The following is an 11,392-nucleotide window of genomic DNA, read 5'->3' as shown; positions in this document are numbered from 1 at the left end:
AAAGAGTGTGATGGACCAAGCTTACCCTAAGAGCTTCCATGGCAGAGTATGGATTTAAACCTGGGTCTCTGATCCTAGTCCACTACTACACCATACTGGTTTGTTGTCTTGATAAGCTTGCCTACTTAACATCCACCAACAGAATTTGTGCCAGAACTGTATCTGCAGGGCAATCTGTCACAGTTTCACATGGCCAGCACATAGGATGGCACTAGTTATACCCTGTTAACCACTCTGAAAAATAGCCGTCTTGTTAACTGCATCGGTCATATAATGGGACCGTTCTCATAATACAGAAAAGTTACAGCTTGGTTTTGTCTTTGTGCCGTTACTAATTTCTGCAACTAAATTAAGTTAGACTTCAAATGAATCTGTAACAATGTTGCAGTGCAGCTGCCAGACCTCAGTGTCATCTGTAAAGGAGATCCAACTGTTACTTTACATACAATATCCCCATCCCACTTCAGTTCTGATTTCCATTCAAGGCTGCTTGTGTAACAACAGACTTATTCAGCTATTTCTGTGAAGTCCAGATGAGCCTGATAATACAGGTACCTACCCATGCACACTGTGGGCACTTAAGCCTAAGTATGCAAATGAATGAACAAAACAATCCCCTTGAACGTTTGTGCTAGTGTGTATATTTAATAGAGACAGAAGAATTAAACTAATATGAGGCTGAAATGACTAGGTGATAGAACTGTCTGGATACTTTCACACTGCCACTTAAAATGAAGATCCAGCTATCTGCAGATCTACATTCACCAAACAGACTGTTAAATATTTCCTTTAACAAGCTGAGGTGGGGAAATTAGACAAGACAGATGTATTCTGAAACGAGTGACAGATCTGCATTCTTATCCAGCCACTTCATTGTCAATACAGAAAATGTTCATGGCAACCAGTTCAGTTTGATCCTAAAATAGGCTGGTTGCAGGAAGCAAAACTTTGTTGGCGGTTCTACAGTGAAGGGCTAAGGTTTAAAAAAAAATTAGAAACATAAGGTGCATTGACAAAGCTGTTACAGACCCAAAAAAGCCAGCTTGTTTGTAGAATATGCTATATGAACTGTTCGTTAAAATTTTGTCCCCTTATATACAATGCTTTCGGTGTGAGATCTCCTGAAGTCAAACTATACAATAGTCCTATCAAATCTAAATAGCAAAAGATTGCCCTTGTTTTGTGGCTTGATGGCCTTAATTTCAAAGAGACTGCTGATCTGTTACTTATAGGACACTGATTGGTGCAAAATAATTCGTAAGTGGACACAAGCCATAAGATTTCATGAGTTAACTTCGGTTTATTTTGACTCGTTGCTGTCTGAAATTAGTACACAAAGCCCAACACATCAGACAACTATTTGATAAACAGAAAAGAGCTATCATTAGAAACAGGTAACTAACTTTCATTTAAGTTCCAGATGGTCAGCCGTGTTGGTCTGAAGCAGGAGAACAAATTTAGAGTCCAGTGGCACCTTTAAGACCAACAAAGGTTTAGTCAAGGTATGAGCTTTCGTGTGCGTGCACACTTCTTCAGATACACTGGAATGGAACTTATAGACAGGCTGAACAGCAAATTTACATGTAACATGATGAAGATGTTTTGAGTTATGCAAAAACAAGCTAAGGTTATGAGGTCAACAGTTGTTTTGATTTAATTAAGGGGGGAAAGGACACCAAAGCAATAAACATGTCAAAAAGCATCTTTTCTAATTGTGGAAAGTAAATTGACACTTTTCATTTAAGTGCTATTTTACAGCCTCGGTGTCATTTTTACATTGGTGCTTTAACTGTAAGCTTCTACGTAGGATGATTACTCAATATTGTTCACAAATAATAAGAGTCCAAGTGAAGCCAGGGATGCCTCCCTGGAGAACAGTTACCTGCCTTTCAATCACTCTCTAAGCAACTGCCTTAAATACACGGAAAAGTTCAGCTTCCGGAGGAAAAGCGTAGCCTTGGCCTCACAAACCCTTTGCACCAAGCTTATCTTTTGTTACCTCCCCTTTACTGATATTCAGCATAACAGTGTGGAAGGATGCCGAACAGAGGTGTTGATTAATAACAGCCTTAGATTGTGAAAAGTGTGTTCTGCGACTCATTTAATGAGTTATGATATCCATTGTGGCATACCACAGTATTTAAACAAAGCTCTCCAAAACAGGCCTTAATGATGAGGTTAAGTACTAACTTACGAGACAGGCTCATTATGTGAAAACTGTGCAAGATTCATGCCAACATTATTACAGGAACAGATTCTGCCCCAAAGTAGTGCTGTAGGGCTCCTAATTCCTTACATATTTGTGTCTTATTCATCACAGAAATTAGAACACTGCAAAAATCAGGACACACTATAAACTATTTTCTTCTCTTTAGAATTTTCAGCTAAAGAAAGATTCAGTTAAGGAGCAACAGAATTCAAAGATTTAAGCAGAGGTCTTACATTGACTAGTAATCTAGTCCTCTCAGAGAAACCAACATATTTACAAAATTCCTCAGAACTGGAACCTTGTTTACACATTAGATTTTAATCCAGAAAATGTTAATCAATACCCAGGTAAGAGTCACCTGTTTTTCCAATGCCAGCTTGCACAAAAAAAGTACTGTAACTTTAACATAAATATTATCTTCATTAATAAGGCAAATAAATAAATCAGCACCAATTATCTACTCTGAGAACATATAGTCTCTTGGTTTTTAAAGCATTTATATAGCGGGTCTGCACACTGCCACTGCAGAAACATAACACTGATTTACAGAAAACGCAACATGTAAATAAGAATAGGTGGAACTGCACAACAGAGGCCCACTAGCTTGAAAAAAGCTATCCAGCCCTATACAAAGACCCTCTGAAGCAAGTCTATGCCTTGAGAAGAAAGCCTGATCAAAGAAATGCAGGATGCTTTTAAAATGCTTTTCTCCCCCCCCCCCTTGCCTAAACCTGAAATGCAACTACTTGCAAGATATTTACCTTCATTTTCCATCGAAACCACACTTGGGTTGATAGCTACAAAGACTTTTAATGACAGCAACAGCAGCCCTGGGGCTTGGACTGAGAAGGAAAGTGTGGAGGGATCCCTATAGTCCAGGCAGTTGCTTTGCTCCCACCGCCCGCACATACAGCAACATCTGCGAGGGGAAAGACCGGGAAGCACTAGCAAGAAAAAAAGGAAGGGGGGGAAAGAAAAACAGAATACAAAACAAATGCCACCAGTTCCTTGCACCTCTCCGCTCTCCAACACCACCACAGAGTGGAGGAAGACTCGACCAAGGACCCACCAGGCAAGAAGAAACCGGAAGCCCCCTGAACACTTATAGGGAGGGGGACCCGCCATAATCCTCTTCCCAGAGAGCGATGCCCCAAATTGATCGGCCCCTTGTCTCGACAGCTCTCCTCCCAGTCCTCACGGGCAGTTGCCTCCCTCCTAGCATCCCCACGCCTGTTGCTATGGTACACCCCAGACACGCACTCGCATACAAGGAGGCGGAGGAGGAGGGGGAGAGGGAGAAGAAACGAAGAAGGGAGGCGAAATAAATCCGAGAAAGACGAGCGAGTGAGGAAATGGGAAGGGAAGAAGAGGAAGTAACAAGGTGACGCTGCACTACGGGAGCCCTTGTTGGGAAATAAGTGAGGGGCATGCCTAGGAGACTAGGGGAGGGAGGCAGCCCCTCACGACAAGGGGGCACGCCTCTTCTTGCCCCCCGCCACTGGGGGGGCCGGACGCGCCTCGTTCCCACGGAGCCTCAGACAGACCCACCTCTTGCGGACGCGACCCCCGCCCTCTTACCAAGCCAGGCACCCCTCCGGCTCCAAGGCGCCTTTCCTCCAGTCAGCCCGCACTCCCCGGGGTTCGACTTCTCCTAGCCCCGGCGGCAACAGCGGAGCCGGGAGCGGCCCACACGCATCCTCGCCCTCTCCCGTTCCGTGCCAGGCGCGCTCGCTCGCTCTCCCTCCTCCGTGGTTCTCTCAGCGCCCCATTCACTTCCGCAGCCAAGAGCGGGGAAGGAGCGGAAGGGCCTAGCAAGGCGGAGGCGAGAGAAACCAGAGCCGCCGGAGAGCCGCGCGCATGCGCCCCAAGGTGGCGATTGTTGGGCGGCGGGGAGACAGGCACTGCCGGGGCGCCGGGCCGGGCCTGCAGCGGTTAGTGTGGCGCTTTTGCTGTGGCGAGTGTCAGTCGACGCTCGCGGCCCTCTTCGCCACGGCCGGCTTGTTGCTCCTGAGGGATGAAGGGAAGGGCCGGGTTTGATCCGGGCGGTGGGTATTAAGGGGGGGAGGGGACGACGACATCTGGACACTGGCTTAAGAGGGGGGAGAGAGACGGCATTTGGACTCTTGCTTAACGGGCTGACGCGACGGGGAGACTCTGACTTTCGAGTAAAAGGAAAGTGAACCATTGGGCTAAACGCGCTGTGGAGTGACCTTCCTTTGCTTCTCTGTACTAGTTAACCTGACAAGGAGGTTGCCAGAGGCTCGCTTGAAAAAGAAAAGGGGGGCGGTCCTCAAAGCCTTGCAAAGAGCATACTGGATGTTCTTTTTTTAATTATTTCCGAATACCACAAGCCTATGAACTTCTGAAGGGCAGCCTACACAGGCTGCTTTGCGGGAGGGGGGTGCGGGCGCTTTATCCAGCAATTCCACCGAGCCCTTAAACTAATGAAAACATGTCCTTATGTCACAGAAACACATCACCACCCCATGCTGTGCTCTTGAGTATTTCCAGCCCACGCCCAGTGCTTCATTTGGAGAGACAAATTGCCTGGTCGGACCCCCAAAGCTTCATATAATCCAGTACTGTGACTCCAAACAATGATCAGCCAGACATCCGGCATGCAATCCAGTTGTGTATTTTTTTAAAAAAGGCACATTATGAGTTCAATAAATGTATCTGTTTCAGAGTATACCCAGCTTGTTCCTAATAATGAAGCACATCTGAGTTTATCCTGCTGACTGGCAACATTCTGGCTCATTTCTTATGTTCCAGGCCCAATACCTTTTCCTAAAATATGGAGTGTTGAAATTATTCGCCATTCTGAAATTAAATGTCTGTAGAACAAAAAACCCATATATCTAGTTTTTAAAGAAAAAAGTAGGCATTTTCTACAAAAAACGGGGCAATGTTACAGTTGCCATCCTCCAGGTGGCAGCTGGAGATCTGCTATTACAATTGATCTCCAGGCAGCAGAGATTAGTTCTGGAGAAAAGGGCTGCTTTAGAGGTGGACTCTATGGCACTGTACCCTGCCAAAGTTCCTCCCCTCCCTAAACTCCACCCTCCCCAGATTCCACCCCCAAAATCTCCAGGTATTTCCCCACCCAGAGCTTACAACCCTAGGTACTATATATCTTGAAGGAAATGAAGTGGCTCATCCATTTAAACCACAAGTAACTTCTTACCCACTTCCAGCTACAGTGAGCCTTCTTAACACTTGTCATGCTGTGTCTGCAATTACACTTAATCAGGGCTTTTTTCTGGGGAATGCGCCAGAATGGAATTCCAGAACCTCTTCAACAAAATTATTTTTACAATGTTTAAAAGTTCAGGAGTTTTCAGTATACAGACTGAAAACTTCATTTCCCCTCTTTGAGAGTTCTGGCACCTCTTCCCCCCCACCCCCCAAAAAGCCCTGCACTTAATCCGGTACATTTCATGCATGCCATTTGAATGTTAGGTGCAGGAAGATTAGCAATATTCAATAGATTTAATTAATTAAATAAATAAATAAATAAACAATGTAGCCCAACACCAGCCGATTACTATTATGCTTTAGACACACAAGACAGAATTATAGAAGCAAGCTTTTCAGACCCTGTGATTCTCTTCCTATACCCAGTATGTAGTAATTTGTTCTACCCTAATGTTCAGTATAGGCTCCTACTTAAGTCTGTTATTAACTGATCAGTGCAAGTGAGAAACTACAGTTTAAAACTAGGCCCAGCAGCATCTATTAAATTGTGCCTAAAACTACATGGAAAGTCATGCCACAATGACAGCTTGACTAATGAAGATACCACTGAAATGTTTTCTTGATACTACAGATTAAGGGCTATGTACATTTGCTTCTGCCACGTTATATGAAAGGTTCCAAACTCCATTTCTGAAAACTGTACACATGCCATAGAAAGTAGAAGGACAAGCACATGTGGACATTCACTACTTGTAACTATTCTGGTATTTGTTCTAGGAATGATCATTGCATGTACATGTGACACAAATTCAAATACTAATCAACACTCTGCTATGATTACTTTCAGATTTTTCATTCACATTCTCATAAAGAGAATTATGCCCCTTTCAAAGACTTCCTTACCAATCACAGGGGCTCGATATATCTAACTCAGCTCACTTCTGTCCCAAGATTCCATGAGAGTTCAAAAATAACCTTATCTTCCAATAGCTATAACAGGGAGGGGAAAGGAAAAGACTGAAAAAACCGCTACACCTCACACATATACACCACAAATAATTCAGAACAAGTATTAATAATCCAGCCACAGCGTTACCAACGTTTAAGTAATAAACAGGCTGAAAGCTAAACAATTACACCAGAAAGAGATTTAAGATTGGACAATACATTTCAAATGCATTTTCAAAGCTCTTCATGTACATTAGCTCAATAATACAACAGTTCTGTATGACAGGTGTTATGTATTAAGATGGCCACGGCTACATTAGCCTGGCCATGCGGTCTGGCAGACCTACAAACCTTCGGTCCGAGAACAATAGCCACCTCGGATCCTAGCGCGGACCAATAGGTTCGCCCGGATCCTGAAAGGGACCTATAGAAACTTGGGCCATGTAATACAGCCTATCACGGGAATTGAGGGGGTGTTGGGTGTGAGTGTGGACACGCATATAAGCCGGCCTCGGACTGGCTAGTTTATCTTCCGTTGTGATGGAACCTAATAAACTTCAGCTGATTTCACCATGCTGAGCCTCCGCACTCAGTACTTTTCAACAGGCTCTTACTATCCCTAGCGAACAAGAAGAGATTGGGTTGATACTCCACCCTTCACTTGTAGTCTCAAAGTGGTTTAGAATCTCCTTTCCCTTCACCTCCCCACAACAGACACCCTATGAGGTAGGTGGATCTGAGAGAGCTCTTTCAAGGACTGCTCTTGAGAGAACAGCTCTGAGAGCCGCACTCAGTACTTTTCAACAGGTTCTTACTATCCCTAGCGAAGAAGAAGAAGAGATTGGGTTGATACTCCACCCTTCACTTGTAGTCTCAAAGTGGTTTAGAATCTCCTTTCCCTTCCCCTCCCCACAACAGACACCCTATGAGGTAGGTGGATCTGAGAGAGCTCTTTCAAGGACTGCTCTTGAGAGAACTTGTGACTGAGGTCAAGGTCACACCAGCAGCTGCATATGGAGGAGTGGGGAATCAAGGCCAGTTCTCCCAGATTAAAGTCCCCCACTTCTGACCACTAGTCCAAACTATGGCTGACAGAATACTGGAGAGCCTAAGTCCATCTCTTGAGTCCACATCAGAGGTGGCATTTGAAACAGGGACTCCTAGTATGAAAGTCAGTTTCAGCAACTAATCTGTACCAATATCTTGGGGGGGGGGACACATAGCAAAATCAGTTGTAGTGAAGACCTCTCCCATTTTCTAGCTTCACAAAGTTCATTTAGAAATTCATACAGCCATTAATGCAAAGTGATACACTGATACGTAAAAACTCTGGCCTCTGTGCAGCAGCATACCAGTCCTCTTGCGGTGGCAGTAGAACTTTGACCCCATTCTCAGCTCCAACAGCTGCCAATGGCACTGCTGCACTCATGGCTGTCCCTTTGCCAGCACAGCTCTTCCACACAATGGAGTTGCTTCACTGCAAAAGGAGGACAGAGCAAGGTCAACAACCCCTAACACTCCAGTTGCCTTCGGACACCACAATAACCCATGCACGCTACACTGGGATTTCATCAACCCACCGCTTAGTTTAAAGCCAGAACTGGCTTTAAGCTGGGGTGTGTGGCTTGCTTGTTAATCACCAGTATGGTTTCTTGTGACACCTGAATTCACAAGCCCAGTTTGTTGAGTACTAACTACTGCCTGTTGCAGCTACCGGGGCATAAGGATAGTGACATAGGGAAGATAGTGGGTATCAACATCAGATTGAATTGGCTTTTCTGTTTTGTAATTCGCCTTCAGACTCTGCAAGAAAGACAGGTTATAAATGAAAATGTATGCCGAGAAGTAGAGAAGCAGGAAAAAAGCAGGTAAACTGTGATCTGTTCTGCCTTTTCTGTTTTGTAGTTCACCTTCAGACTCAGCAAGAAAGACGGCTTCAGACTCGGCAAGAAAGATGGGCTATAAATGTATGCTGAGAAGTACAGGAGCAGGAAAAAAGCAGGTAAACTGTGATCTGCCTGGTAGACTACACAAAAGTGTAGTTCAATTGGACATCGGAAACTCAGTGGCCTGTCAGAGCCAATATGGATACCTAGGTGTTGTGACAAAGTTTAGGATGTGCCAGAGGCACAGACAGCAATAGATTAGAGGAAAGGGCCTGGCCAAGAATCTGGCAGGATAACAGGCTAGAATAGTCTTTCAAATGGAGTGCTTTGTATCAGTTGGATAGTGATACCTGATATCTTCCTTGTGTTGCTGTTATTTGCTAGCAGTCCTCTGCACTCTTGGGGTAGCCTCCCAGAGAGTTGGTGAAGCTTGAAGGACTGAGTGATAAGCAAGATGTAAAGCCCCAGACAAGTTCAATTGTTCCAGCTCTGCTGCAGACAATAAAAACTGATCTAAATGCAACTGGATTTATAGATGGAAAGCTGTTGGCACTGTATGGGGGAAACAGATAAAAGGAATGTTAACATTTCTGTAATTTATTTGTTTAATACCTAGCCAAAGAAAACTCTAGCTATGATATTGCGATAGACAAGTTAGGGGAGTTTTGTACACCATGGAAAAGATTTGCATGAAAAAGATTTCAAAACGTTGCCAATCTGCAAATGCATTACTTTAGAGACCTTGCCAACTCCCTAATAAAGAATCAAAGCATCCTAGTGGATCTTCATTGTAAAAGGAGAGGCACATTGCTAGAAATTCCAAATCTCACTTTGGCAAAAGCAATTAAGTGTGTCACACTGCTTATGTCATCCAAAAGACACTAGACTTCCTGGAAGGAAGGATTTCTGCTGAGGCTGCGGCTGGTTGGCAGGGACCCTTTCTGCATTCTGTGCCTAAAATCTAAGCCTAATCTTTTTTTATATGCCAATTTAAAAATCAGCAAAGCAAGTCTGCCACAGTCTTAGAGATCCCCAACCTATGCAGAATAAGACAGTGTTGTAAATTAACTGAAAGACTGTTCCAGGAATGCATAGCACAAGAACTGGAAATGGAGGAGGAAACTGGCCTGCTCAGGAGTGATAGGATCCTGGAGGGAGAGATGTGGGAGGGGATGAAATTTCCAGTGGTTCTCCTTGTTCCTTTAGCAGTTATGTGGGTAGACTTGTAGCAGTCAAGGAACAAAACGGTGCCATGCACAAAATAGGAAGTTTCATTCTATGAGTACCCCTCATGTATGCAGGAAAACATTGCCCCTTCACAGTGGAAACTCAAACAGTAAAAAGGACGATGTGTATTTCCCCATGTTGCCATGTAGCACTTGCAGCCTGGGATAACAATACCGAGGCAAGTCTTGTGGTTTGAAACTGTTAAACTGAAGGGAAGCAAATCGTTTGTTGGCCTACAGCCCGACATAGAGATGCCACCCTCCAGGTTTCCCAAGCTGGATCTGGCAACCCAACCCCCCCATCCCCCACCGGTGGCCAGGGAGGACCTGGCAACCCTCGCCAGCAGTGGGGAGAGAACAGGAACTCCCCTCTGTTCTTCCAAGCCAGGAGAAAAACACAGGACCACCCAGACTTCAAGCTGAGCCTGCAAGAGACTGATGGGTGATTCTCCCCCTCAGTTTCTTTCTCTTCTTTAGGCCCACGAGAAGCACGGAAGAATTTGCTTCCTGTGCCACACTGGGAATGCACTAAAACAGAGATACTAACTCAGTGGTTTAGGAGCAACAGTTTTCCGTTTGACAAGCTATCGGTGGCTCTTCAGAGCACCATTCTATGCTACCTGCCCCGTCTTCCAGGAAAGTGGGCCATTCACCAGTGGGACTTGTGGTTGATAGGTGGTTCCACCGTTGGAGCAGCTTCTGGTGGAAAACTAAAGGACAGATAACCTGCTATGCTGCCCTTCGCTGTAGGCCTCATGCCAGGGATGGAAGGAAGGGCCAATCCTTTCCGCACACACCCACACCATTTTCTGCAGCCTCTGGATGCAGTAATATATTTAACATCAGGGGTTACATGACTTCATATGTGTGTGTGTGTGTTTTAAAGTTTTATTTATGTATTTTCCGTTACAAAAAACAAACAAAAAAGAAGTTCAATTTTACATAACAATCTTTTGAGTGTACTTTATACATTTTTTCCCATCCATTTATCTACCTTGTTCCATCTTTTCTTAAAAACTTTGTCATCTCTCCCTACTAATATTTGATTTAATTTGTCCGCTTCGGCTATTTCCAGGATTTTCTCGACTATCTCATCTTTTCTGGGTATTGTATCAGTTTTCCAATTCTTGGCTACAAGGATTCTGCTTACTGTGAGAATATATAAAATAGCACAGTGATCGTCCTTGCTCAATCTATCTGGTATCATGTTCAAAAGAAACGTTTCGGGACGGTTTTGCAATTCTATGTCTGTTAACTCTTTTATCAGGTTTTTAACCATTTTCCAAAAGCTACATATTTTTTCATGTGTGTGTTTAGCGGGATGGTGCACAGACTCTTTTGGTTAATGTTAAATACAAATGTAGCTCTCTACAAGATGTGGAGTGAGACCACTGCACTGAAACATTTTGATGCAGGTCCCCCCTTGTATCCTCTGAAATGGAATATCTTATGTGTAGGTTAAAAAATTCAATGTGTTAGCAGGCCACAGTCTCCCGCTTTCATCCCACAATGTCACTTCTGTTTACATAACCAGAAGTGATGTCACAGTGCTGCAGAACACGCTAGGATTTTGGTGACGGATGGGCAAAGGTCTCCCCCATTCTATCAGCTACCAGTCCCCTGTATTGCCTTAGGGCTGTCAGGTACCCCCCTGGCCACCAACAGCGGATGGTGTGTGCAGAGCAGCTAACAGCTAATCAGAGGGATGACTGAAAAATAATAATAATAATAATAATGCTTTCCATTTATTAATCGCTTTCCCCAGTGGGCTCAAAGCGATGTACAGTTACTCAATATAGACAAGGGACTAACTTAGGGGAATTTCACATTACCCAGTTTCACCCGGTTTCAAGCCGGTAATCTTCCGTTTTGAAGTGAACCGGTACAGGGCTGCCATTTCACACATGGCTTGCCCCTACCGGAAATGA

General features: G+C 44.4%; 1 protein-coding gene and 1 long non-coding RNA gene across 3 annotated transcripts in view; one reads left to right on the top strand and one right to left on the bottom strand.

Moving 5' to 3' along the window:
- Positions 1 to 4,104, bottom strand: part of ATP2C1 (ATPase, Ca++ transporting, type 2C, member 1) — a 71,574-nt gene extending 67,470 nt beyond the window's left edge. Inside the window, exons 1-2 of the mRNA XM_015425827.1 lie at positions 3,788 to 4,104; positions 2,971 to 3,153 (exon numbers count right to left, since the gene is read on the bottom strand). Of these exons, the coding sequence (XP_015281313.1) occupies positions 2,971 to 2,976 (6 nt within the window). The 5' untranslated portion in view covers positions 2,977 to 3,153; positions 3,788 to 4,104. The remainder of the gene's footprint in view (positions 1 to 2,970; positions 3,154 to 3,787) is intronic.
- Positions 4,105 to 8,201: 4,097 nt separating this feature from the next.
- The window catches only part of LOC107122697, a 17,225-nt gene continuing 14,034 nt past the window's right edge, over positions 8,202 to 11,392 (top strand). Inside the window, exon 1 of one of the 2 annotated variants that reach the window (XR_001482932.1) lies at positions 8,202 to 8,220. This is a non-coding gene — a long non-coding RNA (uncharacterized LOC107122697). Of the gene's footprint in view, positions 8,221 to 8,263; positions 8,355 to 11,392 lie in introns of those variants that run through there. The other variant, XR_001482931.1, reaches the window with a different exon arrangement.

Source organism: Gekko japonicus, unplaced genomic scaffold (genome assembly GCF_001447785.1).
Source record: "Gekko japonicus isolate JY-2015 unplaced genomic scaffold, Gekko_japonicus_V1.1 scaffold2183, whole genome shotgun sequence".
In the NCBI taxonomy this organism is placed as follows: domain Eukaryota; kingdom Metazoa; phylum Chordata; class Lepidosauria; order Squamata; family Gekkonidae; genus Gekko; species Gekko japonicus.
This window is presented reverse-complemented; position numbering and strand designations above follow the sequence as displayed.